General features: G+C 46.3%; 2 protein-coding genes across 3 annotated transcripts; one reads left to right on the top strand and one right to left on the bottom strand.

The window, feature by feature from the left end:
- Positions 1 to 262: 262 nt before the first annotated feature.
- Positions 263 to 2,398, bottom strand: LOC101478107 (phosphomevalonate kinase). The gene is made up of 5 exons (XM_004572162.6): positions 1,845 to 2,398; positions 1,440 to 1,503; positions 895 to 1,047; positions 693 to 822; positions 263 to 612 (listed from the first exon to the last, which is right to left on the bottom strand). The coding sequence occupies exons 1-5, from the start codon at positions 1,937 to 1,939 to the stop codon at positions 452 to 454; spliced, it is 603 nt and encodes a 200-aa protein (XP_004572219.2). The 5' UTR covers positions 1,940 to 2,398; the 3' UTR covers positions 263 to 451.
- Positions 1,465 to 16,411, top strand: LOC101484990 (2,4-dienoyl CoA reductase 1, mitochondrial). 2 transcript variants are annotated; one of them, XM_076886771.1, is made up of 10 exons: positions 1,465 to 1,524; positions 14,033 to 14,232; positions 14,655 to 14,712; positions 14,791 to 14,877; positions 14,975 to 15,122; positions 15,295 to 15,394; positions 15,507 to 15,579; positions 15,670 to 15,816; positions 15,956 to 16,018; positions 16,119 to 16,411. In XM_076886771.1, exons 1-10 carry the CDS (start codon positions 1,480 to 1,482, stop codon positions 16,176 to 16,178), a joined length of 981 nt encoding a protein of 326 aa, XP_076742886.1. In that variant the 5' UTR covers positions 1,465 to 1,479; the 3' UTR covers positions 16,179 to 16,411. The 2 variants fall into 2 exon arrangements, with proteins under 2 accessions (XP_076742886.1, XP_024656267.1); XM_024800499.2 differs by lacking the exon at positions 1,465 to 1,524 and adding an exon at positions 2,519 to 2,677.
- Positions 16,412 to 26,653: the final 10,242 nt, after the last annotated feature.

Below are 26,653 nucleotides of genomic sequence, written 5' to 3'. Positions count from 1 at the left end.
GCTTGTGGAACAGGCGTGTGCTGAGAGCCGGTGAAATGGCTCCTTTTACTACACCAGCGTTGTCTTCCAGCTGCAGAGCCACGTTCATTCAACATCTGCTGGACTAAAGTAGGAACTGCAGAGTTTGGAACGAAGCCTCGGCTGTCATCTTTCTCATTGAAATCATTGATTTAACCTGCTCAGACCAGCAGAGGGTGCTCGTACACCAGCAACAGCTGAGGGGGACTACAAACTTCTAAACACAACAACACAGGGCCTGAACAGGTGTTAAATAAAACTTTATTGATCAGCTGAACAATAGTTTTGTAGTTCATTCTGCTGAAATCATGCCGTCCTCCCTTCTTTAAAAACATGCCAGACCACCTGCAGCAGCTGCTCTGAAACACCTGAGCTGCAGGTTAGGTCAACGTGTTAGTTCTGTGGGTGGGACCACCTGATCAGTCACTGATGATCAGCTTTGATTTACTGATGATGTTGAAGCTGCTTCCTCAGTGAGCTGCAAGATTGGACGCAGCTGCTCGTCCAACGAGGGGGCGTCGGCTTCATTAATTACAATCCAATCAAATTCAACTCCGCTGTCCAGACCGCACTCCGACTCTGCATCGTCGACACCTGAGAGACCGAGATGGGCAGACAGGTGAGACGGAAAAAGGTGAGAGAAACAAACGGTTAGTAGGAGGATTCAATCTCACCTGCAGTGAAGCTCCACCCCCTCTGTGACCTGGTCTTCTCGGAACTTTGAACTCTGACACTTTGAGTCTGTTGAGGAAACTCTGCCTGGAACCACTGCAGGTCTGAGAGCCGCCGCGCGTCGCTCACCAACTGACCAATCACAGAGCACAGCTCAGCTGTCTGAAGGATGACATCACAGCAACATGATCCACGCTCACCTACCCACACTGGTTGGCAGGCTCCTCTGCTCGCCAGGCGACAGAAGAAGCCGGGGTCCTGGCGGCGGCGAGATTCTCCCCAGTGAATCATGTCAGCTCGATACTGCTCCTTATAAGGTCCAGGACCCATCAACTGGTCCAGGTCCAGACCGTGTTCCTGCAGAACCAGAAGCAGCCTTCTTGGTATAGTGTCTGGCTGTGGTTTATCAGCTTCAGGTACAGTAGCAAACTGGCAGGTATGATGAGGTGTGACCCCCGAATGGGCTGGTTCACCTGGACACCTCACACATGTCTGAGTATGAATATAAACTGCTGCTGGAGGATGTGGTCCATGAGGTGGTTCCCAGGAACCTTCTGGAGATCAAACCTGCTGCCCTACTCGCACATCCTCCATCGTCATCAGCCTGAGCAAACCTGAAGGAGCTCCGAGACCTGGACGGTCACCCACCTTAATCCAGGAGAACCAGTTGGCCAGGGATCTAAACTCATGACCTCCAGGTAAAGTGCAGAGATTTGTGTGACGGTGCATCTGGAGCAGGTGAGACTCACCTGAGCATACTGCTCCTTTAGGGGTCCAGACAGGCGCAGGATGCAGCAGACGTCAGGGCCCAACCTGCACGGTCAGCGCAGTGAGGTAAACATGGACAGGTGTTCAAGTGTTCCAGGTGTTTGTGTTTTAAACAACAAACACTCGGAAACACAAATAACAAATATTTACAAATACAAGGTTAACATTAAGAAAGGCGGATTTAAAAACTGGATCGTGATATAATGATGATGATGATGATGGTGGTGGCGGTGGGTTATCTTATACAAAAAGTGCAGTTTGTTCTTCTCTGGTTTCTGTTTTAGCTGTAGTGGAGCTGAAACTGGGTCCGAAATCTGCTGTGAAAATTCAAATGTCTCTTGTTGCTGAATTTTCCATAAATTACGAAATATTCCAGGTGTGTTTACCTCTGCTGGATCAGCTCCGTCACGTAATCTTTTCCGGACTTCCTCTTCCCACTGAAGACCAGAACCAGGCTGGGCTCGGAGACCCGGTCCTCCATTGCTGATCAATCCTCTCATTCAGCTCCGCGCGCATCGATCAGCTTCTGTTTATCAGTTCAGATTTCCGGTCGGACCATGACGGACCGGAGCCGTAACTGGCCCAGTAGACGGGAAGGAACAAAACCAAAGTCCTCCGCGAGCGCAGGTCATCACTCACCGAAGCTTCATCAGATCAATTATCAATACCAAACCGACTGGCCATCGATCTGCGACGCGTCAAGCTGTTTGTGGACAAAACGGAGCTCGGTTTGTGTAACGCAATAGCGATATTACGGTAACACATGATCGTCGTCAGATGTGGACTGAACCACTGTGCAGGGAGGAGGGGGCGTCGTCACTGCTAACGTAAAGAAAGAAAGAAAGAGCGAGGCTAAAAAAACAAACTTTGAAAATTGAAATTTAAAAAACAGATTAGAGGTGATTTTAGCTTAAAACTAGAAACTTTATTATTTTAAAACAAAACAAAACCAGGCGATCAATAATAGTCGTCGTCGTCATCAAGAACCAAATCTAATACAACCTTTAACTCAGAAATGGACAAATTCTTATCCAGGTCAGTCCCGAGTGATTCCCGAGCATTAACCGGACTGGGAGCTTTTCCGTTTTGACGTTCCTGCCGCTCCTGCTTTACTTAGTACGACCCGTTATGACGCCTTCGTGAGCCGACGAAGATGGCGGCGCGTGTCGTGGGGAGAACAGGGAGGCTCGCGGCAGTCGTAAGGAGCTCCGCTGTGCGCGTGAGGGAAACTTTAATTATGCAGCATTTTGTTGATGCCCTCACTCGGGCGTCTGTGACGTCAGAAAGCGGACTGTTTGAGCGATGATAGAGTAAATACGTTTTTTAGGGTGTTGACCTCTCACCCAGCTATCGCATGTCCACCTGAGGCGCGTGCCTCAGCGCACAGGCAGCTGAGTGGTTGATTAGAAGTTCCCATGAATTCAGCCAGATGTGAGCAGATGTTTCCTGAGCTGTCCTGGCTGATTTCATCCTCTGCACTGACAGTACACTGTATATGTCAGGATATTAGATTATAAGGCAATGCGTATTTTATAGGGCTGAACGATTATGGAAAATAATCTAATTGCGATTTTTTTGCCCCAATATTGCGATTGCGATGCGATATGCGATTATTTTTTAAGGTCTTTGTCTTCTGTATTATTAAACAAAGACAAGCAATACATCATATAGTATGGCCAATACTATATTACATTAATTTTAAACTGTTCTTTCCTGGAAGACAGACCTCTGTTATGATGACATGAGGTGATGCATGAATTGATGACTGACATTTTTATTTAACTTCTTCAATCACAACAGTATATTTGAACATACACAATAGTTTATTTTTAGCTTACAAACATCTGAGCATAAAGTGCTGACAAGGAACCCTGGTGTAAACATTAAAATGAAAGTCAGTGCAATGTGCAGATTGCAGAAATATACATTAAAAAAAATCAGTGGCTTTACCACACTCAGTTTTTCGACATCTGTGAACTACCGTATTTTCACGACCATAAGACCCACTGTGCTAAAAGGCGCAGTCTCAGTTATGTGTGCCATTACTGTATTTAACACACACATAAGGCGCACTGGATCATAGGGCGCATACAAGTACCGTATGCGTATTTAAAAATAAAGCGGGAGCAAACCTGAGTTCAGTACTCACATTTTTATTACCAATAATCGTCATCATCAACAACACACAAGCATACAAGTGTGCGTATTTAAAAATAAAGCAGGAGCAAAACAAAGTTCGGTACTCACATTTTTATCATCAATCAAACCCATCGAAGTCCTCATCCTCTGTGTCTGAATTGAACAGCTGCGCTGAATCTCCATCAAACATTACAGGTTCACTTTCTTCACTGTCAGAGTCACTTTCCGTGCCGTGCGGCTCCTCGGAAATGATGCCGGCTTTTGCGAAAGCTCGAACAACAGTGCCAGCAGACATGTTAGCCCAAGCATCTACAATCCATTCGCAAATTGTGGCGTAACTCGCCCGGCGCTGCCTTCCACTCTTTGTGCCAAGCACAACAGTAAAAGAAGACTTTTCATACCCCGTTGTGCGTATCGCTACCGTGCTGGTCCCCTTCTCCACAGTGTGACTCACTGGGATGTCAAAAGTGAGCGGGACCTCGTCCATGTTAGTGATGTGGCTGGGCTGGATGTGTTTGCTGCAGTAGGAGCGGAAGATGGCCAGCTTTTCCTTATAATCCGCTGGAAGTTGCTGCGCTACCATAGTCCTGGTCCGGATGGAAAAATGGCACCGTTTCATAAAAAGTGAAAGTGAAACTGCTTTTAGCCGAATGGTGACCGTCGAAACGCTTCTCCCGCTCGTTCTTTGCTCGATGATCCACCGCTCGAGTCTTTCCTCCAACTCTGCCACACTTCACCCTTTAGCGTTCTCATGGTGTTCTCTACTACGTCCTCATTACAACACACAGGGCGCACTGCGCTATAGGGCGCGCCGTACTTTTTGAAGAAAATCTAAGACTTTTAAGTACGCCTTATGGTCGTGAAAATACGGTACTAGACAGTCATTAAATTAAAAAATAATATTAAATAAATAAAACTAATAAATAAAAAATGCACACATCTTACTGATCTCTGCAGTCAGTAACATTACACATAAAGTGCAAACATAATAGCAATTGTATAAACACACACACAAACACGCCTTTAAATTAAAACTGGCTGAACATCTTGATTATCTGCAGTAAGTAACAGCAACACAGCACAAACTAAAGTGCACAATGAGTATGGCTCAGCTAGCCATAATCATCCTAGCTCACAGGTTTTTTGCTAGGAAGACCAGCATATCTACTTTTGCTGGCTTTAAGGATGAGCGAGTGCAGGTCACTATATTCCCTCCAGTGCTGAACAGACGCTCTGAGGGGGCACTTGTGGCTGGCACACACAGATATTTGCGGGCCATCTTGCACAGTCGTGGAAAGTGAATGTTGTGCACCTTCCACCAGGCTAAGGGATCATCCTCTCCGTCAATGACAGGGGTCAACAGGTAACTATTCAACTCTGCCTCCACGACATCTTCAAGTGGCAGAGGCAAAGCTGAAGAGGCCGCACTGGTCCTCAGACGGTCGGGTAGGCCGGATGTAAACGGCCGTGAAATTGGACGGTCTAGCCTTCTGATTAGCGTCACCGCTGTCTCGGTGGAGTTTAATAAACTCTGCCGTCTGCTTCTTGCTATCTAAAATATAACCAGACACTGGCGTAAATTCTCGACTGTCTCATACTTCTGTTTAATAAGTTTTCTGTTTGACGTTTAGTCAGCTGTGTGAAAACCAAGGAGGAACCCACCCGGGGGATTAATAAAGTTTTATTTTATCTAATCTAATAACTTTAATCTCAGCCAAACTGATTTACTCACGAACAAACAAAACACTGAAAAAAGCCCAACAATAACATTTTTAGGTTGTCTAAGTGACTTATATATTACGTTTAACCCGAGCAGCGAAACTCCGCGGTGATCTGAAAATGATGTGCCGTTCTCGGCCGCATCAGTAACCCTCGAGCTCCCGGCTAGCTGTCGAGCTGGTGGGTAACAGACGCCTCCGAAAACGTCGAAGCACTTTTGCAAATATGCGATATCTTGATAAACCGAGCAGATATTTGATGTTTACACAACTAGTTTCTCGCCTGAAAATATGTTAAAAGTTTATTTTGTGACCCAGAAAGATTAATAAGAGTAATTTTAAAACTTAGTAGCGGCCGCCATTGTTGGAAACTGGAGTTTGGCTGGGCCGCGCTATGAATTCTGGGATATGGTGGGCCACGAAGGACACACCCGACCCATCCTTCAAATTCGGGGAAAAGGAGGACGCATTTGTCGGCTACATTCGGAGGAGTCTACGAATTTGGACAGCCTTCGGCGCGTCGCTGTGACGTAATTGGTCTACAAATGCGGCCTCAGGAGGATGCAGCCCATGAATTTGGACATGTCCAGAGTATAATCGCAGCCTTTGCGGTTAGAAAATTGCACTTGATCATGTCGCGATATTATCGCAAATGCGATATATCGTTCAGCCCTAGTATTTTATATTTCTCACTAATTTCCCCCTATCTCAGTTACTGTGCTGAAGTGCGGGGGAATACATATGCGAGTAATATAAAACCATTATACTTGTTACAGAAGAAAGTGGTACGAATGGTTCATAATGTTAAATATAGAGAACATACAAATAATCTGTTTATAAAATCGAATTTGTTGAAATTATAAGATTTAGTGAAATTACAAACATTATTAATCATGTTCAAGGCAAAAAATAATACATTACCTCTGAAGTTACAAAGTTTATTTGTATTGTGTTCAGGAAGTGGGGATTGTAGAAGGAAATTTTATTTGAGGCATCAGTTTGCTAGGACCTCACAAAGGCAAATGTGTCTGACGGTTAGCGGTATAAGAACATGGAATTCTCTTCATGATAATCTTAAGAGTTGTACAAATATACACCGTTTTAAAATGTGTTACACGCTTAAAACGATAACTGGGCTAAATGTGGAAGGAACAGTTCTTCTGTGCCATCAAGTAGAATCAGAATCAGAGAGACTTTATTTATCCCCAAGGGGGCAATTAACATACAACAGAGCAGCATGACGTTGAAGATAAGGACAGGGCATAAACAGGTAATAAGAGTGAGATAATAAATACACAGAATATACAGTATATACACAGTTTTAAAATTTTACAGTTTTAAAATTAAAGTGACTGAAAGGTCAGTAAATAACTGTAAGTGACTATAAGTGAATGAATTGTCGGTAGTATAAGAAGAGTTTATGTTTCTGGTGTGGGGAATGGTCTTATCAGCTGGAGTTAGTCCTGCAGGAAATGCAGCGGAGGCGCCGCCCGGAGGGGAGCCACTGAAATGTGGGGTGAAGAATGTGAGAGGGGTCATTGATGATTTTGGCTGCCTGTCTAAGGACCTGTTGGCTGAAAACCGGTGCAAGAGTAGTATTTTTGTAGTATTTTATATTAGTAGAATTGTATATTGTTGATTATATTCATTTGTTGTTTTGTTTTGCATTGTTAAATATAGATCAATGTTAGAGTGCGCCCACTTGTAAGATTGATTGGAGTTCAGATAGGGGGCAGGTGCTTATAACAATTTATTCCTCTTCCTGCTCCTTTTCACCTATGGGTGCGGTGCTATATTAATATGAATGAGGACTTGTGTGAAGGAAATCAAATACTGCTGAACCATGTGTGAAACAAATAAAATTAAAAAAAAAAAAAAAATGAAATGAAAATGCATTAGTTGTGCCGCTTCTTAATGATGGTATCTTAGCTAACAACCCCAACTACCAGGTTCAACTTGTAATTGGCTAAAAATAACTTAACCTACCGGTGAGAGGGACGTTGCTAGCTGGCAGTTGTTGTTTTTTTTTTGTTTTTTTTTGTTTGTTTTTTTTGTGTGTCCCGTTTGGATCTTTAGCCATCAGAATTGTTGTCTTAAGGCCAAGAAAGATGCCAAGCGGATTTATTTTACCAAGTGGATCATCATGGCCTTGCCATATTGGTCCATTTGATTGACCTTTATTATAATTATGAATTTATTTTATTTTTGGTTGCTACAAACGGGACAGACATGACTGGGGGATAGGACAGGGAGAAAGAATGAAAGAAAGAGAGGGAGAGAAAGAAAACCAAAGGGGAGAAGAGACGGTGAGAAGGGGGGAAAGAAAGAAAAAAAATGCCTGGATCACCTGTATGGAGGAAAAAAAACAGAAGAGAAAGCAAACAACAAAGAGCAACATAATAAAAAAACAGCACCATCACAATAAACTAGCTAGCAGTAGATATCAGTAGATACTAAACATTAAACGATATTGTGCAGCACGCAAGATAAACAGCGCACAATGTGCTTTGAGGCAGCAGCCAAGAAAGCTGTAGTCCGCGTCTGTGAACACCCGGGTGTACACCTGTGTGGATCAGCATGCTTGTATTCCAAAGGTTTCTCCATGTAACGATCTGCTAGGAAGTGTGGGGAGCCATAGCCCCGTCCCCCAGGGCATGAAGCAGGTATGGAGGAGCTCCAGGCCCCAGACATCCAGAGGCCCCAGAGTACGAGGACCCGAGGAGGACCACCAAAGGGGGGGAACCGTGCCACCCTCCTGGGAAGAGCTGAGTATAGCCCCAAAGGAGAGGTCACCCAGCAGCTACGGAGCAGAGGCCAGAGGGGGTTGCTGTGGCGTGCCCGCGGGCTCTGCCGGCAGCCAGCTGTGCCAGAGAGGACCAGGCCTCAGGCTGTACCCCACCCCCCGGAAGGGGCCCAGCCGGGCCACAGGCGCCAGGCCCCGCCAATCGGCCACCAGGAGTGAGCCGGTACATACATGAGCCCCCAGCCCCAGACACCAAGAACCACCAACACACCAACGTCTAAGGGCATCAGCAACTGGCAGGAAGTGTGGTGAGCGGAGATAGGCCTCCGTACCTCGGAGAGCTTGAGATGTTCCCAGAGAGGTGAAGTCTAAGACCCAAGCTGACATATAGACACAGACGAACAGGCGCACGCAGACATAAAACGTGCATTCCCACCCCCATATACACAACCAAATACTCGGCACTCACCCAACGTGTAGACAGACACAAATAGACACTGCACAAACAGTCGCACTCCCCAAACATACTCTATATCCCAGGTCCAGGTACCCCCGCCCCCAGAGGGGCAAGCCGCACCTAGACCCAGGAGATGTAACCCTTCTCTCTGGGGTGGAGGCAAGCGGACCACCTCCTTATCTGCAGTAGCAGGGAGGCCCCGCATCCCAGACCCCAATCTGACGGCCAGCACCTCCCCCCTGCTCCCCAGCCCTGACGGCTGATAGAACCGGGGTGAGTGAAGAAGCTTCTGATAGGTTAGTAGAGTCCATGTGAGTAAATTGGTGGCACACCTGTGGATGCATATAAGGCAAAACACAGAGCCTGCAGGGCTCGCAAAATCGCTAGCCCGATGACTGAATGTAGTGTAAAGCGCTTTGGGGTCCTTAGGGACTGAGGAAAGCGCTATACAAATGCAGGCCATTTAGTCAAATGGTTGTTTGCCAAAACTCATCAGAACATGTATCCAGTACTTAGTGTTTCCTTTTTAGATGCCATTTGTTTCTTTTCTAATTCATATTTATTAAGTTTTGCAGGCTTGTTTGCTCAACAAGGCTAAATAATTATATAAATGTTTCTGAATCTAAATAGTGGACTTTGGTATAATTAAACAATAAGTGTAGTGCAGGTCTATGATGATTTTTAGTGCTACTATTGTCTAGTTTTGATTCTGGTTCTGTTTTGGTTAAGTCCTAAGTAGTCCTGATTTTGAACTGTTGTAGTCCTGTTTTAATTCCAGATCAGTTCTGGGTCTGGTTGAATTGGGGTTTAGTCCTCGTGTCTTGATACAGCCCTGACTGTGTTCTCAATCAATCAGTATCAAAATACTTTATTGATCCCTGGGGGAAATTATTTTTCGTTACAGTGCTCCATTATAAACAAACATTAACAAAGACAGACAACACACTAACTAAGAATAGCACAATATATACAGGCATATATATACATAAAAGTCACTTATTAATAAATAGCTGAAAAAGAACATGTGCAAGAAGGGTGTAGCTGTTGCAGTAACCAGTGTGTTAGGTGGATGCGTTGTACAGGGAGCCACAGGCAGGAAAGATTTCCTGTGTCGTTCAGTGGTGCTTTTCAGTAATCTCAGTCTCTCACTGAACGAGCTCCTGTGACTGATCAGCATGTCATGGAGTGGGTGGGAGGTGTTATCCAACATTGTCTTTATCTTGGACAGCATCCGCCTCTCTGACACCACCTTGAGGGAGTCCAGCTCCATCCCCACAACATTGCTGGCCTTATGGATCAGTTTATCCAGTCTGTTGGCATCTGCTGCCCTCAGCCTGCTCCCCCAGCATGCAACAGCATAGAGGATCGCACTGGCCACAACAGACTCGTAGAAAATCCTCAGCATTTTCTGGCAGATGTTGAAGGACCTCAGTCGCCTCAAAAAATAGAGACGACTCTGGCCCTTCCTGTAAAGTGCTGTGGTGTTTTTAGCCCAGTCCAGTTTATTGTCAATGTGTACTCCAAGGTATTTATAGTCCTCCACAATGTCAACACTGAACCCCTGGATTGAAACAGGGGTCAAGTGTTTCCTGGTCTTCCTGAAGTCCACGATCAGTTCCTTGGTCTTTGCCACGTTGAGCTGCAGATGATTCTGCTCACACCACATGACAAAGGAGTCGACCACAGCCCGGTACTCTGTCTCATCATCCCTGCTGATGCATCCAACCACCAGGAGGAAGCTGGAGTGGAAACTCCAGCTTCCTCCTGTAATTGTCCTTAGCCTCTCTGATCTTGTCCTTTAGTAACACCTGGATCTTCCTCACCTCCTCTTTGTTGCCCCCTCTGAAAGCCCTCTTCTTGTTGTTGAGGAGGGCTTTGATGTCCTTAGTCACCCACGGCTTGTTATTTGGGTAACAATGAACAGTCTGAGCTGGAACAATGGAGTCGGTGCAGAAAGTTATGTAGTCTGTGATACACTCAGTAAGCCCATTGATGTCCTCGGCGTGAGGCTCACAGAGTGTTTCCCAGTCGGTCACCTCGAAACAGCCCTGTAGTTCTGCTAAGGCCTCCTCTGACCACCTCCTAACAGTCCTGGTGGTCACAGGTTCCCTCCTCACAATTGGCACATAGCGGGGGGTGAGGTGAATCAGGTTATGATCTGACCTACCAAGTGGGGGGAGGGAGGAGGAGCTGTATGCATCCTTGACGTTAGCATACAGTAGGTCTAAAATTTTCTCTCCCCTGGTGGGACAGTCCACATATTGTTTGAATGTTGGTGTATTGTCCAGTGATACATGGTTGAAGTCACCCGAGATCACAATAAAGGCACTCGGGTGCTGAGTCTGTAGCCGAGCTATGGCAGAGTGGATAGTGTCACATGCAGCTGTGGGGTTAGCAGAGGGAGGAACATAAACAGCCACCAAGATGACGTGAGAGAATTCCCTGGGTAAATAATACGGCCTGAGTCCAACAGCACACAGTTCAGTGTCCGGGCAACAAATCCTTTCTTTGACTGTTATGTTGGCAGGGTTACACCACCGGTTGTTAACTACAGCAAGCCCACCTCCTTTACGCTTACCGCTAGCGATGCTGTCGCTGTCCGCCCGAACAGTGTGGAAGCCTTCCACGGAAGCATTCTCATCGGGAATGTCCTGGTGCAGCCATGATTCGGTGAAACACATCAGGCTACACTCTCGGTATTCCCTCTGACTCCGTACCAGTGCTGAGAGCTCGTCGATTTTATTCGATAACGATCGCACATTTCCCATCACGATAGACGGCAGACACGGTTTATACCTCCTCCTCGCTTCGAGCCTCTGCTGTCTCACCGTCTCTTTCTTCTCTTCTGTCCTTGACCTCTGCATCCCCGATGTGTTTTCCTCCAAATTTCAGCTGGTACTTCTGCGGGCCTGGCCAGCGAGCCGGCCGGCATCAGGGCGATCAGCTGATCTCTGGAGTAAACAGTCCGTGCGTGTAGGAGATGTGCCGCGGTCCCGTTCCATGATAAAAGTAACAGTTCCACGGCCACCAGAAGAACAAAAACTCTCTCAATCCACATGATTGAGTAAAAGATAATAAACGGATGAAAATACAAGTCAGAAAAAAAGAATACGTAAGAAAACAGAGCTAAACTAAGAGAAAAAGCAGGAGCGACTGTAACAGGCTGCACGCTGGTTGGTGCATGCGCACTAAAAGACTGTCTTGCTGCTTAATTAAAAAACTAGTTTAAGGTGCCCTTCATATGTGATATATATTTTCTTCCTATATGAAGTCATTCTTTTTTTGAACAAAACACAGCCTAATAAATCTTTCAGTCATTTCTAACCCCCACCCCCCACTCTCAAAAATCGAGAGTGTACCTTATGTATGAATTCTGGTTGTGCTTACTGACCTCGAACCGATTTTGGCTGCAGAAATCTGTTAAAAATGTTTTAGTGTAACTTTGGTAAGCAGCACTGCTTGATGGATCGTCAGAGCATTACGGCTGCCGTAGTGAGGAGCTTCGCGGAGTAATCTGCGTCCAAAACTCCGTCTTCTTCAGGTCCCAAAGTCAAAGACACTGAGAGTTAAAAACGGTCTAAATTCTTTCATCTTTAATTAAATCATCAGCGTTGCTGCTTTACCAGGTGTAACAATTAAGTTTTACATCCAGGCATCCATGAAAACAGAATTCATTAAATTTCACAGAGTTAGAAGTTAACAGGAAGTTAGCTCGCTAGCTTCCACCTAAACATTTCATACCATGTTCTGACTGAGATTTTTGAAACTAATTCAAACGTACAGCTCTGCTGCCACTTCTAACATAAAGACAGAAAACTAAACAGCAGTGGCGTTTGCAGGGTTACTGAAGTTGGACTACCTGGTATATAATGTTGTGCTACGTGATTGCTAGCGACACAGCTATGTTAGCATAACATTAGCACAGTGAAGCTGGAGGATGAAGCCAACTTTTTTTCCACTCGATAAAAGTTAACGTGAGGGATTCTGGTGGTCAGGGACAAATGCAGTCGCATAGCAGGATGCTATACACGGGCCAAACTTCAGTCAGGAGAACAACTGAGATTATTCATCCACAATACGAGGTTAGTTATTAATATACTGCAACAACATGGGAACAGAGCAGCTGCGAGAGAATTCAACATTAATGAATCGATGTTACGGAAGTGGAGGAAGCGCAGTTTTTGGCTTTCCCCATATTTCAAAAGTGCTTCATCTCTTTGCTATGACTGTCGCCCGCCATAATTTCCAGATGATAATGGTTGCAGCCGTTGCGATGCTTTCGACCAAAACAGGCGCAGCTTGATGACATCATCAACATGCGCTATCGCGATAGAGCGATATAGTCAAAATCTCTATCGTTGGCCAAATTTATATCGTTTCTATCGTATATTGTTTATATCGCCCACCCCTTGCTCCAATCCCTCCATATTGTGGCCAGTCACATGCGAGGATCTAAGATAATATACAGAGAGGGTGAGAGATGCGACAGTCAAGTGGAGCGTGCGTCTGTCCTCTCAGTAAATGAGTGAGACAGTAGACAGCGGTGAGGAGGGCTATGCGAGTGCAAAAACACATAAATATGCCCGACACCCGTAAACGAAGCAGCATCTGGCTGCAGTTTAAAGACTTTTTTTTTGTCTTGGTCTTGTCTTTGTCTCAGTTTAGGTGGTCTTGACTACAAGTCTACTCTGTATTAACAAACATGCCATATTGGCCCAGTTTATTTTTCTTATCATTGTTGTGAGGAGACCATAAATAGCATTTGGATTTTCTGTTGTACAGTTCATTTGATGTTATGGATAAAAACCTTTGATCCTTTTTTTGTTTCAAAATAGCTGATAACTATTCGCTGATAGCTGCCAACATCCGCGAACAAATATAATTCTATAAAGTGGTTCTATATAGTGTGTAACTGTTCATATAAAGCGTTATTACATTTATTGCTAATGCAGTCATATGGCACATTGACTTCTGAGGAAATTTTAGATGGCACTCATCATCAGAAAGGTTGCCGACCCCTGCACTATACAACCATCATCAGCTAAAATTCATATGAATCTCTGCTACACTTGATGTAACTGTGTTCTTTACTTTAAACCATCGCAGTGCAGCAAACTAACCTGTTTATCCTGCTCTAACCTGCAGAGGATTTTAAATAACAGTTAGTCCGCACAACTACTGTAACCTGCACATTTTCACTTTATTCTCCAAACGATTATTAACAGGTTTTTCTTAACGTGGCCCTGATACTCCGTAGAGCAATGAGACTGATCAGTTTCATCAGAGTAAATAAGCATGCGATTGGTGGTGGTTAGATGAACTTCCTGTCAGGAGATTAATGAGATCAATAAGCCCCGACTCAGTTACACACTTATTTACTAGAAGGACTCACCTGTCAGGTACATTTTGAGAGTTCAAATTGGAAGAGTCTATCAATAAAGAGGCTAACTGATGCTCAATGTAATCAATCACTACTTTTACCGGATTGATGAAGTGATTAATCGTATGTGTTTGCAGCTCCAGTCGAGGCTCCACGGGTCAACAGGTCTCCGCTCCGGGTCGCAGGCCAACTTTTTTCCGCCCCTTGAAGACGCCATGCTGCCCTCGGGAAGCTTCAATAACCGTATGGCCTTAATCACAGGAGGAGGGACAGGGCTGGGGCGCGCCATGACTGCCACCCTGTCGCAGCTGGGAGCGCAGTGCATCATTGCCAGCAGGTTAGAGGTCACATGACCATAATCTGTTTTAAATCTGATCGTCAGCGCAGGAACTGTCGATTTCATCACGATGTTTGCAGAGATCCTACAGAACCAGCTGGTGAAGGTGAAGAGAGGCCCATTAAAACCGCACCGTTAACTTTAACCTCTCCTCTCTCATTATTAAGAATCGTCACACTGAGGTTTACCTCAGTTATTTTTGATAGCAGGGAAAACCTGTTTTCATACATTAGACCAGAACTCTAGAGAGCCTCTGAGTTCTCCTCTTCAGTAACCTGACTTTATAGATGAGTCGGTGCCTTTTTCATCAGAGCAACATTCGGATCTTCCTCCATCTCCTCTTTAAACCAAGCAGCCACCAGAACTCAAAACCAGCCGCGAGCACTGTCTGAACCCTGATTCCATCTTGGTTTGTGCTTCAGGAAGCTGGACGTCCTGCAGCGGACAGCTGAGGAGATCAGCAGCCAAACTGGAAACAAGGTCAGAACCAGAATCTGGATCCAGTACAGACTCTGTGTAATCTGTCCTGGTCCAAACGAGTTGTCTCTTTGTCCTCAGGTGCATGCGGTGCAGTGTGATGTCAGAGATCCTCAGGCCGTCTCTCAATGTGTTGATCAGATTGAGGCTCTGACTGGACTTCCTGATGTAAGCACACACACACCAAACACTCACCTCTTTCTGGATCTCTGAGGCCCCTCATTGGCTGACCCATACCCCAAACCTTCCATCCTGATTGGTGCAGGTAATAATCAACAATGCTGCAGGAAACTTTGTCTGTCCGTCAGAACGTCTGTCGCCAAACGCCTGGAAGACCATCACCGACATCGTCCTGAACGGGACAGCGTTTGTCACCTTGGAGCTCGGAAAGAGGCTGATCCAGAACCAGAAAGGTAGAGAAACCTTTTCCTGTCCAGCTGTTGATTGGCTCTTTAGGCATAGAGTGCCACCTTTTTTGGCATTCGAGACTTCTCTCCGAGAATCTGTTCAGATGTCTTTCACTGTCTCGCTCTGATCATGTGTATCAGGTATGTTGCGGTCTGGTTTTTATTGTTGTTTGTTTAGGAGCATCCTTCCTTGCCATCACCACCATATATGCTGAGTCTGGTTCTGGTTTTGTGGTCCCGAGTGCTTCAGCAAAGGCCGGAGTTGAGGCGCTCTACAAGTAGGTTAAATTCCATTTTGATTTCGGAGGTCACTCTGTAAGGTTAGATGACCTTGAACGTCTCACAGCATCACCTGTGGTTAGCATTATTAGTGTTGTGGCTGTGTCTCAGGTCTCTGGCAGCAGAATGGGGGCGCTATGGCCACAGATTCAACATCATCCAGCCTGGACCAATCAGAACAAAGGTGCCACCCACGTGACTGTAGCGGCTGGTGTTTGTTATCTTCAGTTTGTTGTTGTTGTTTAGGTTTTTTGGCTTGTTTGGGGGGTTTCAGGGGGCCTTCAGCCGTTTGGACCCAACTGGAGCCTTCGAGAAGGCCATGATCGACCGCATCCCAACGGGCCGACTCGGCACACCAGCTGAGATCGCAAACCTGGCGGCTTATGTGAGCAGCAACTATGCCTCCTGGATGTCTGGAGCTGTGAGTTTAAAATGACCTGGGGTCAAAGGTCAAACAGTTGTAGGGTTGGATGGTTCATGAGGTGTATTTGCGAGGCGCCACTAATTAGTCAGATTGAACTTCCTGCTGAATGTAACAGGAACTGCATGTTTGTTTTCAGGTGATTCGGTTTGATGGAGGAGAGTATGTGTCACTCGCAGGAGAGTTTAATGAACTGCGCAGTGTGAGTGTCGCATTGTGTCCCTCTGCCAATTTCACACCTGAATATTCAGTGGCTCCACCTATTTACTGTATTAACATTTGTTCAACTCTTTGTGTCTCAGGTGACTCCCGATCAGTGGAAGCTACTGGAGGCGATGATCAGAAAGACCAAAGGATCCTGAAAGCACAGTGACACTCGTCATAAGACCACCACAGTCATTCAAATCACTCTCTGCAGTGACGATGTAATTATAAACCTGACAGGAGTTCAGATAAGTGAATAATTGATCAATCAGCTGATCTTCAATAGCCAACCTGTTAGCTTACAGCTGGGGTGAGGCTGTCACATGACTGTTTGCACATACTCAGTGTAAATGCTTTGGACAGTTTGATAATAAAAAAGGTCATCTTCTGAGGTCTGAGTTTCTTTTTTGTTTTTGCGTTTTTACTTTTAACAGTTTTTATTCATGATCAGGAAAAGCAAAAACACATAACAAAGCAGACAAGAGAAAAAACCCCAAAGGAAATCACATGCATTAAAGTCATATACCTGTGCAAATACGCATATCGGGGAAAAACAGAAAAGAAAAGAAAACAGAAAGAAGAGAGAAACAAACAAGAAAGAAACAAAAAAAGACTTCCTATTTACCTGAGGACATCTTAAAAGCAGCCACCCCCCCTCAACAGTTGGGACAGATCATTTGGCAAATAAATAAGCAAAGGGGACCAAACATTGAGAAACAGATCCTCATGTCCTCCTAAAACAGCAGCGGTTCTTTCATGAGGAACAACTTTAAATAATTCCCTGTGCCACAAAGAGGGAGGTTTATCCTTAACCCAGTTAATGAGAATACATTTCCTAGCTTTAGCACCAATAGTTTATCACATAGTTTGCGCTGCAAGTGATTTAATGTTAATTCTTTTGAGGGTAGGCTGAGGAGAAAATATCCGGGGTCCCTTTGGAGCCGATTCTTAGAGATATTACTTAGTTCTTGAGATATGGAGCTCCAAAATCTTTTGATTAATTTGCATTCCCAAAAGTAATAAAAAAAGTGCCAGTTTCTTTTTGACATGTACTACAGAAGGGGGAAATATGAGGTGTGATCTTATGCAAGACATTAGCTATAGCTATGAGCTATGTATAGGCAGTGTAGGATTTTGTATTGGGTTTCTCGCAAACGGTTGCAAGTAAAAGTGGATCTACCTATGTTAATACCGATGTTAAAGACTGTGGAATTTTGGAATTTTTAACAAAATTACAAACCTTGAGAAACCCCAAAAAATGGTCTCTAGGAATATTAAAATTTGACTACAGTTGCTCAAAGTTCATCAGTGTGTTGTTTTGAAACAAGTCGCCAATTACCCTTAATTAATTCATTTTTGTGCTGCTCATCGAACATATACTGCGAGACATTCCTGGAACAAATTCTTTGTTTCTCAGTAAAGGAGTCAAGAATGAAGTGCAGTCTTCTCTACCCAATCTTTTACGCATTTCCCTCCAAACCCTTATTGTATTATAAATAATTGGGTTATTATTAATCTCCGTTTGTAATTTTTTTTTGTCACAGACAACTAAGAGGTTCAAGTGCTAATGCAAAGAGGAGTGGGGACGGGGGACAACCTTGCCTCGTGCCGCTCTGCAGTGGAAATGCTGATTGTACACCATTAGTTATGACACAAGCTTTTGGAAGTTTGTAAATAGTTTTAATCCATCCAATAAAACCCTCGCCTAAGCCAAATCTTTTTAATACATTAAATAAGTATGTCCACTCGATTCTGTCAAATGCCTTTTCGGCATCTAAGGATATAACATATTATAATTTGTCTGATTCGAGTATTGTATAATATTTAATTGTCGTCTAATTGTAGATGAGAAACGATTTTGGATAAAGCCTGTTTGATCAGGGTTTATAAGAAGTGGGAGAATGCCCTCAAGCCTCCTTACTAATAGCTTGGATAGTAATTTAGCATCGACATTGATGAGGCTGATCAGCCTGTATGATGAGGTTTAATTTACACTGATGTCACATGTTAGGGGTTTTCTCCTCACACTAGAGTTTTCCTGATGGAGTGTTCATAGAGTTTAGAAGAACACGCTTCAATTTCACAGCACGTCCTGATGCTTCACACAAACCAACAGAAGCACTGAAAGAGACCAAGAGTCATGGGTCTCTTCATTATCCCCAAGAGGCAATCAGCAGGGACCACAAAGACCAGGACAGACCAGAACACCACTGTAAACCAGGAAAGTTGGGGAATGGCTACAATCACAGCATTGTAAGATGGTGATAGACATACCCTTAGGCCCCTCCTCGATTCAGAGATGGTCTTTCCCTTTTCACGCAAATGGCCTCCTTGACTCTGCCCTCAAACCAGCGTTCCTCCCTGTCCAGGATGTTACATCCTCATCCTTGAAAGAGTGACCACTGGCCTGTAGGTGTAAACAGACTGCAGAGTCCTGGCCTGACGAGGTGGCTCTTCTGTGCTGTAGCCAGAGGTTGTTTGGTTCCCCCGATGTATAAATCCTGGCAATCCTCCTGCACTTAACAGCGTACACTATGTTACTTTGTTTGTGTCGGGGGACCCGATCCTTGGGGTGGACCAATTTTTAGTGCAGCGTTTTAGGGTTTAAAAGCCACAGAGACCTGGTGTTTAGAAAAAATGCGTCTCAGCTGCTCCGATACTCCTGACACGTACGGGATCCCTACAGGTTTTCACTTAGTCAGCGGTTGTGTCATGGTCTGGGTGGGTACCAGTGTTTCTCCCTCCGAGCTGGCATCTCCACCCCTGGGAGGAGCCGCTGTGTTCTGCTTATTGCTCGCACCTGTGGGTAATTAAGCCGGGGACTCATAAGGCCAGCGCACACGACCTCTCTTCGCCAGATTCTCAGCTAACCCTAGTTAGCGCAGGCCACCGCTGTGATTTTGTACACAACTTGCAAACTACCTTATCTCATTCTGTATCTCTCTTTCACAGCCACGCACCAAGTTGCCAGACACGAATCTCCACTCAAGAACACCCATCCTGACATCATCTATAATTGACTGAGACAGGACTCTCTTCCAGACACTAAACCAAGGAACAATGTACATTTCAATTCCTTTAACTTTAAATATGTTTATATTGTCTATCCTGTAAAATAGTCAGATGTCTATTCATATTAATGTACAGAATTCACCTGCTTGCTGCTACTACTGCACATTAACCCAGTGTATATACTATATATATATATATATATATATATATATATATATATATATATATATCTATATATATATATATAATGTTCTTCCTCTACACCCCTCCCCCCCCCAATTTTTGCACATGTCGAGGAGCGTGTCAGGCTACATTTCACTGTGTGTTATACTTGTATAACTATGCATGTGACAAATGAAGAACCTTGAACCTTGAACCTTGAACCATCCAGACGCTGGACGTCCTGACAGTCTCATGGGTTTCTCGCCCTATGCACCTGCCTACCTCCATGCCTCAACGCCAGGGATTTTGGATTTCAGACCACTCACCCGGACCACTCACCCCTCCACGCCACTACTGACCATCCGCGGCAAGTAAGCAGTGCGACACAAAGGATAGATTGCTTACTTAGCTCAGGCTGCATAAACCCCTTAGGTTTAGGTGTTGCATCTAGTACTTGTTAAACTCACATTTCAGTTTCCTGATTGTGTACACTTGTTGAGAAAACAAACGTTGTCACTGAAACTTTCTACGTGCTGTTCTGCGCCCAGCATTTGCATCCTTTCTCTTTCGAGGCGGCCTTGGCCATGACAGTTTGTCCTTCTCTCCTGGATCGGCTGGAGCTTTCTTTAGGAGCCTTCCCAGCTTTGACAAAAGTCCAGCTGGGATAACCACATTTACTCAGGGCCTTCTTGATGTTCTTCTGCCTCCCTGGCCGCTGTGTCTGTGGGGATGGTGTCCGCTCTGTGTTGTAGCGTCCTGATGACGCCCAGTTTATGCTACAGTGGATGATGAGAGTCAAACCTTAAATACTGATCTGTATATGTAGGTTTACGGTACACGTCAGCTTTTAGATGTCCCCCATTACTGATGGAAATCTCAGTCTAAGAAGGCTAACCTGCCACTTTTCATATCCTCCCTGGTGAATTTGATGTGTCGGTCCACTAAGTTAATATGATCCGTGAATTGTGGTACGTCCTGAGTCAGTAATCAATAGTCCTTCATCAATTGGTCTGTGAAGGTTCTCAGTCATCCAGGTCCTCGTAGTCTAAGGAGCTTGGAAAGAAAAGCGTCTGGACTTCTTTGAGTTGCTTGAAGACGTTTCACCTCTCATCCGAGAAGCTTCTTCAGTTCTAGGATCAAATGGTGGAGAGTCCCAGATTTAAACCCGGTGGGAGTTTCCCCCCAAAGAGGGACGAAGGACCCCCTGATGATCCTCTAATCACATGAGCCAAGGTGTGAAACTGGGTGTGGGTCCCAATCAGCCAGAGTTTCGGATGAGTTCATTGTGAAACCTGGCCCACCCTATCATGTGATTTCCTGAGGACAGATGGCCCAGGATGTGAGTGGGCGTTAAGGCGTCTGGGGAGGATCTCAAAACTGGATTATAGATGGCAGAGAGTTGGTGTCGTAAACCCCGCCTCTGTTCAAAGATGGTCGCTCACAGTGGACATAGATGGCTTCTGTGATGGCCAGTGGGTTGGCCTTGTGTTTTGCTTTTTCTGTTACCTGTTTCTTGCAGGTAGGTGAAGCTGACCAATTATAGATGCAGCAGACCTGAGAAGGCCAGTCCCAGTGTATATAAAGACACCTAGACTGAACCAGCGGAGTCTCTCGCTTGCTCTGGCTCTGGCTCGCTCTGTCTGGCATCCATCTTGTTCATTTGGAAGTTTCAGTTATGGCTGTTATGTCCTTTAAATTGTGTTTAAGTTGCTTTACCTTATTTTCATTAAATATGTCTTACAGTCTTTAAAAACCTGTGTGTGGTCTCCCTCTTGAATGTCACTTCCTATGAGCCGGGTTGTGACACTTCTTTCACTCCTCTTTCAAACCATCTGTCCTCTCTGTCCAAAATGTGAACATTGGCATCCTCGAAAGAGTGACCTTTGACCTTTAGATGCAGATGGACTGCTGAGTCTTGTCCTGTGGAGGTGGCTCTTCTGTGTTGTGCCATGCGCTTGAGAAGTGGCTGTTTGGTCTCTCTGATGTAGAGGTCTGAGCATTCCTCGCTGCACTGTACAGCAAACACCACATTGTTAAGTTTGTGTTTTGGAGTTTTGTCTTTCGGGTGAACCAGTTTCTGTCTGAGCGTGTTGCTGGTTCTGAAGTACATTGTGATGTCATGCTTGGAGAAAACTCTCCTGAGTTTCTCTGATACACCGGCTACATAGGGGATGACAATGTTGTTGCATCTAGGGATGGGTATTGATAAGATTTTCACGATTCGATTCCATTTTCGATTCTGTTTATCGATTCTTTTTTAAAAAGAACACTAAGGTCGATTAGCTCAGAACTTTGTTTTATATCTTCTCTTTGAACAAGATAGAAATTTAGGAGTAACATGGCCTTACAAACCCAGCAGTGAGATCTTAAGAGATCCAGCCTACGGCTCTTCAATGGGGTGTCACAGGGTCCCCGGGAAAAAACATTGTAAATGTAAAATAATAAAATAAATATTCTTCTGTAGCAATAACAAAGTATAACATAAATTATTCTGTAGCAATTACACAACAGTAATGTCCCTGCCTACAATTAAACACATTCACTTACTGAAAATCATCTGCTGTGGCAAACGGGTGCAAGCCTTTGACCACAAACTGAGTCACTGCTCGGTGACGTTCGTCTATCCTGCCTGAAAGGAGACGCTACCGGCAGACTGCAGCGACAACTGCCAGCATCTGAGCCAGACTCTGTCTCTCATCATGGTCACTAAATGCACAGTAATGGCAGGTTTGTAATAAGGCAGATCGCGCTAACATAATATGTTAGTTGATTATTTACCTGCCGCATTAACGGGAGAGGACGTGCAAACGTTACCGCTGCTGCTGGGTTGAGATTCACGAGTCCGGAGCGGAATTAAAAACACGACATTCATGTAAGGTCATCGCGTGTATTTTGCATATTCGTAGTGTTTCCTCCCTTAAATGAAATCTCTACTTTGCAAGTATTGCAAGTTGCCCTGTTGTCATCCGTTCTCGTAAAGTGTAACCGAGCGTTTGAGCCGCCGTGTTTCCTGCCAGGTAAATGACGCTCTGCAACGTGGTGACGTCATTCGGGGCGACTGGAATCGATAAGGGAATCGTTTGCAAAAATGGCAAACAATTCCAAGGAACTGAAACAGTGGGAACCGGTTCTCAACAAGAACCGGTTTTCCATACCCATCCCTAGTTGCGTCTGTCCTTCTTATCCTCCCTCGCTGGTGTCTGGTCTTCTTTTCTGTGCCTCTTTGCTGACTTTAAGAACGCCCAATTAGGATAGCCGTATGTTTTAAGTGCTTCCTTTACATGTGTGTGTTCCTTCTTTTCCCCTTCAGGCTTAGAGGGAACATGTTCTGCCCGGTGGTGTAGGGTCCTGATTACTCCAAGTTTGTGTTCCAGAGGGTGATGGGAGTCAAAGAGGAGGTACTGGTCCGTGTGTGTGGGCTTCCGGTAAACTTCGATGTTGCCGTTCTCTTCAATGTGCACAGCGCAGTCCAGGAAAGGCAGACAGTTGTCCTTTGTGTCTTCCCTGGTGAACTTGATGTTTTTATCCACAGCGTTAATGTGCGCAGTGAAGGAATCCACTTCTTGTGTCTTGATTTTGACCCAGGTGTCGTCCACATATCTGTACCAGTGGCTGGGTACTCTTCCTTTGAAAGAGCCAAGAGCCTTCCTTTCCACTTCCTCCATGTAAAGGTTGGCTACAATAGGTGACACGGGGGAGCCCATGGCACAGCCATGTTTTTGTCTGTAAAAGCCTTCATTGTAGTTAAAATATGTAGTGGTGAGGCAGAGGTCTAACAGTGTGCAGATCTGATCGGGTGTGACATTGGTCCTGTCCTCCAAGGAGCTGTCTTCTTGTCGTTTTCTGACAGTCTCCACGGCCTCCGTGGTGGGTTTGCAAGTGAAGAGAGAGACTACATCAAAGGACACCATGGTTTCATCTGGATCCAGGGTAAGTTTCTGGATCTTGTCGGTGAAGTCGGTGGAGTTCTTGATGTGATGTGGGGTGTTCCTGGACTGCGCTGTGCACATTGAAGAGAACGGCAAACTCAACATCGAAGTTTACCGGAAGCCCACACACACGGACCAGTACCTCCTCTTTGACTCCCATCACCCTCTGGAACACAAACTTGGAGTAATCAGGACCCTACACCACCGGGCAGAACATGTTCCCTCTAAGCCTGAAGGGAAAAAGAAGGAACACACACATGTGTTTTGTTTTTTTTGTTTTTTTTTTGTTTTTTTTTTGGCCTGTCCCGTTTGGCTCTTTTGCCATCAGAATTGTTGTCTAAAGGCAAAGAAAGATGCCCAACGGATTTACTTTACCAAACTGACCATCCCAGCCTTGCCGTAATGGTCCATTTGATTCACCTTTTATTGTTTATTTTATTTTCACTTAATGAATACGGGACAGACTTGACTGGGGGAAAGAAGGGGAGAAAGAAAGAGGGAAAGAGAAACAGCTGAGAAGAGGGACGGGGGAGAAGGGCAAAAGACAAAAACCAACAGAACGGGCAGAGAAAAAAAATGCATATATCAATCACCTGGATCCCCTGTTGAGAAAGAAAAAAGAAAGCAAGCAGAAGAGAACAAGAGTAATAGAATAAACAACATCACAATGATATATGGGAATATGACAGTAAATACTAAATATTAAACATTATTGTGCAGCACATAAGATCAACAGAACACAGTGTGCTTTGAGGTAGGAGCCAAAAAGGGTGTAGTTTGTGGGTGTGATCACCCGTGTGTACACCTGTGAGCATGGACGCGCTTGTTTTTTGTTTTTTAAAAGGTTCCTTCATGTAATAATCTGCTAGAGGGTGTGGGGGGGCCACAGCCCCGTCCTCCAGGGCGTGAAGCAGGTGTGGAGGAGATCAAAACTCCAGACATCCAGAGGCCCCCAGAACACAAGAGACCAAGGAAGACCAACAGAGGGGCAGCTGCGCCACTGTCCCAGAAAGAGCTGAGGAGAGTCCCAGATGAGGGCTCACTCAGCAGCCGCGGAGCAGAAGCCAGGGGGGTTGCAGTGACGCGCCCGTGAGCTCCGCCGGCAGCCAGCTGCGCCTGAGTGACCGAGCCCCAGGCCGAGAGGCCGGGGGCACCCCACCTCCGAAGTGGCCCGAGCGAGCCCCAGGCTCCAGGCCCCGATAAGCGGCCGCCAATGAGTGAGCCGGTGTGTACCTGGACGCCCATCCCCGGACACAAAGAACCACCAACGCACCGATGTCTGAGGGGGTCCGCCACTGGCAGGGGAAGTGGTGGTAGGGGGAGATAGGCCTCCAAACCTTGGAGGGCCTGAGGTGTCCCCAGAGAGGTGGCGCCTGACACCCAACCTGACATATAGACACAGACATACAGGCACACACAGACACAAACATCCATTCCCACCCTCATGCTCTCATATGCACTTACTCCACACTCAACCAACGTGGAGACAGACATAAAGAGACGCTGTACACACGATCACACTCCCCAAGCGTACTCTACAAACCGGGTCTAGGTGCCCCCGCCCCTGGAGGGGGGAACTGCACCCAGACCCAGGTGGTGTTTCCCTTTTCCCTGCGGTGGGGGGAGGCAGACCGCCCCGACTCCGCAGCAGCAGGGAGGCCCCACACTCCAGACCGCAGTCGGACGGCCAACTCCTCCTCCTAGCCCCCCCGCTCCAGCAGGTCGCAGAGAACGGGGGTGAGAGAAGACTCCGAACCTCCCTCCACCCGCTCATTGTAGTGTTGATGCATGTGTGTTCTAAGGTGCAATTAAAACCCAGGAGGGCATGGAGCTACCTGCCAGAGAGCAGCAGGTAAGCGCATGGTCCCTCCTGCTAGCCCTCAATGTCTACGTGTATTTAAAATTGAGAGGTGGGCAACGATGCCAGGGGTGAGGTGTACACCCTGATGGTACTTTGGACTCCGTGTATCGTGCCCACCCCCAAGATCCTATATGTATGTGTAATGAGAGTGTGAGTAATGTGAATGTCTAAGTTGTGGGATAAAATTGAGGCAGAGGCAGCCAGAAGGGGACAGGGGGGGGGGGGGGGGGGGGGGGGGTAGCCTCCTCTGCACCCTGGTGACATACCCCTACTCCAAGGCCCTGCATGTGTGGGTGGTTGTGGTGGAGCGGGAAGAGGGAGGCAGCTGGAGATGGGGAGGGAAGGAAGGGAGGGGCAAGTGACCCCTCCCTGGGGCCAGCTCCCCCACTGACCCCAGTAGGCACCCCCATACTCCGCAACCCGCCAGGGAAAGGGGGCCCAGGCCCATCCAGACCGGGCCCAGTGCAGCAGCGCCGCCCGGCCCCACAGAGCCCGGGACAGTCCACCCAACCCCACCACAGAGAAAACTGCACCCACCCCACCATCCACTCATCTTCCAGACTACATAAGACAATAAACACCCAGGCTGAGATCTTCCTCCACCTCTCCTGTATCTCCCCCTCCTGTAGAGAGAGCCCCTGAGGAGAGGAAAGCTCCTGCAAGATGTGACAATCTCCCCCACCAGTTGAAGAGCCCCCCAGGTGGCTCGACGCACCGGCGGCACCCTGCTCCAGGGCTGGGCCCCCATGCACCCACCCGCCCACAACCCCGGCAACACACCAACCAGGACCCAAGCCCCCGAGGCCCGGTCCGGGTCCCAGCCCAGAGACGGAGCGCCCCCAGAACCTCACGCCCATCCCGGACCCACCCAGGGGCAGCCAGGCTACCAGGTCAGTAACCCACGTCCGTCAGCACAGACCCTCCCCTAGCCCCGCTGCACGCAGCCGCGAGGAAACAGTCACCGGAGAGCCAACAGAGCCCCTAACCGGACATGACCGCTACCCCGGAACACACACATGTAAAGGAAGCACTCAAAACGTGCGGCCATCCTAAATGGGCGTTCTTAAAGTCAGCAAAGAGGCACAGAAAAGAAGACCAGACACCAGCGAGGGAGGATAAGAAGGACAGACGCAACAACATTGTCATCCCCTATGTAGCCGGTGTATCAGAGAAACTCAGGAGAGTTTTCTCCAAGCATGACATCCCAGTGCATTTCAGACCCAGCAACACGCTCAGAGAGAAACTGGTTCACCTGAAAGACAAAACTCCAAAACACAGACTTAACTCATTCACTGCCAGCCATTGGCAGTGAATGAGTTAAACCCATTGACTCATTCACTGCAATTGACGGCTATAGACGTCAATTGCAGTGAATGAGTTAACAATGTGGTGTATGCTGTACAGTGCAGCGAGGAATGCTCAGACCTCTACATTGGAAAGACCAAACAGCCACTTCACAAGCGCATGGCACAACACAGAAGAGCCACCTCCACAGGACAAGACTCAGCAGTCCATCTGCATCTAAAGGTCAAAGGTCACTCTTTGAGGATGCCAATGTTCACAGTTTGGACAGAGAGGACAGATGGTTTGAAAGAGGAGTGAAAGAAGCATCTATGTCCACTGTGAGCGACCATCTTTGAACAGAGGCGGGGTTTACGACACCAACTCT

Source organism: Maylandia zebra, linkage group LG1 (genome assembly GCF_041146795.1).
Source record: "Maylandia zebra isolate NMK-2024a linkage group LG1, Mzebra_GT3a, whole genome shotgun sequence".
Lineage (NCBI taxonomy): Eukaryota > Metazoa > Chordata > Actinopteri > Cichliformes > Cichlidae > Maylandia > Maylandia zebra.
Note: the sequence above shows the minus strand (reverse complement) of the source record. Positions and strands in the feature narration are given on the sequence as shown.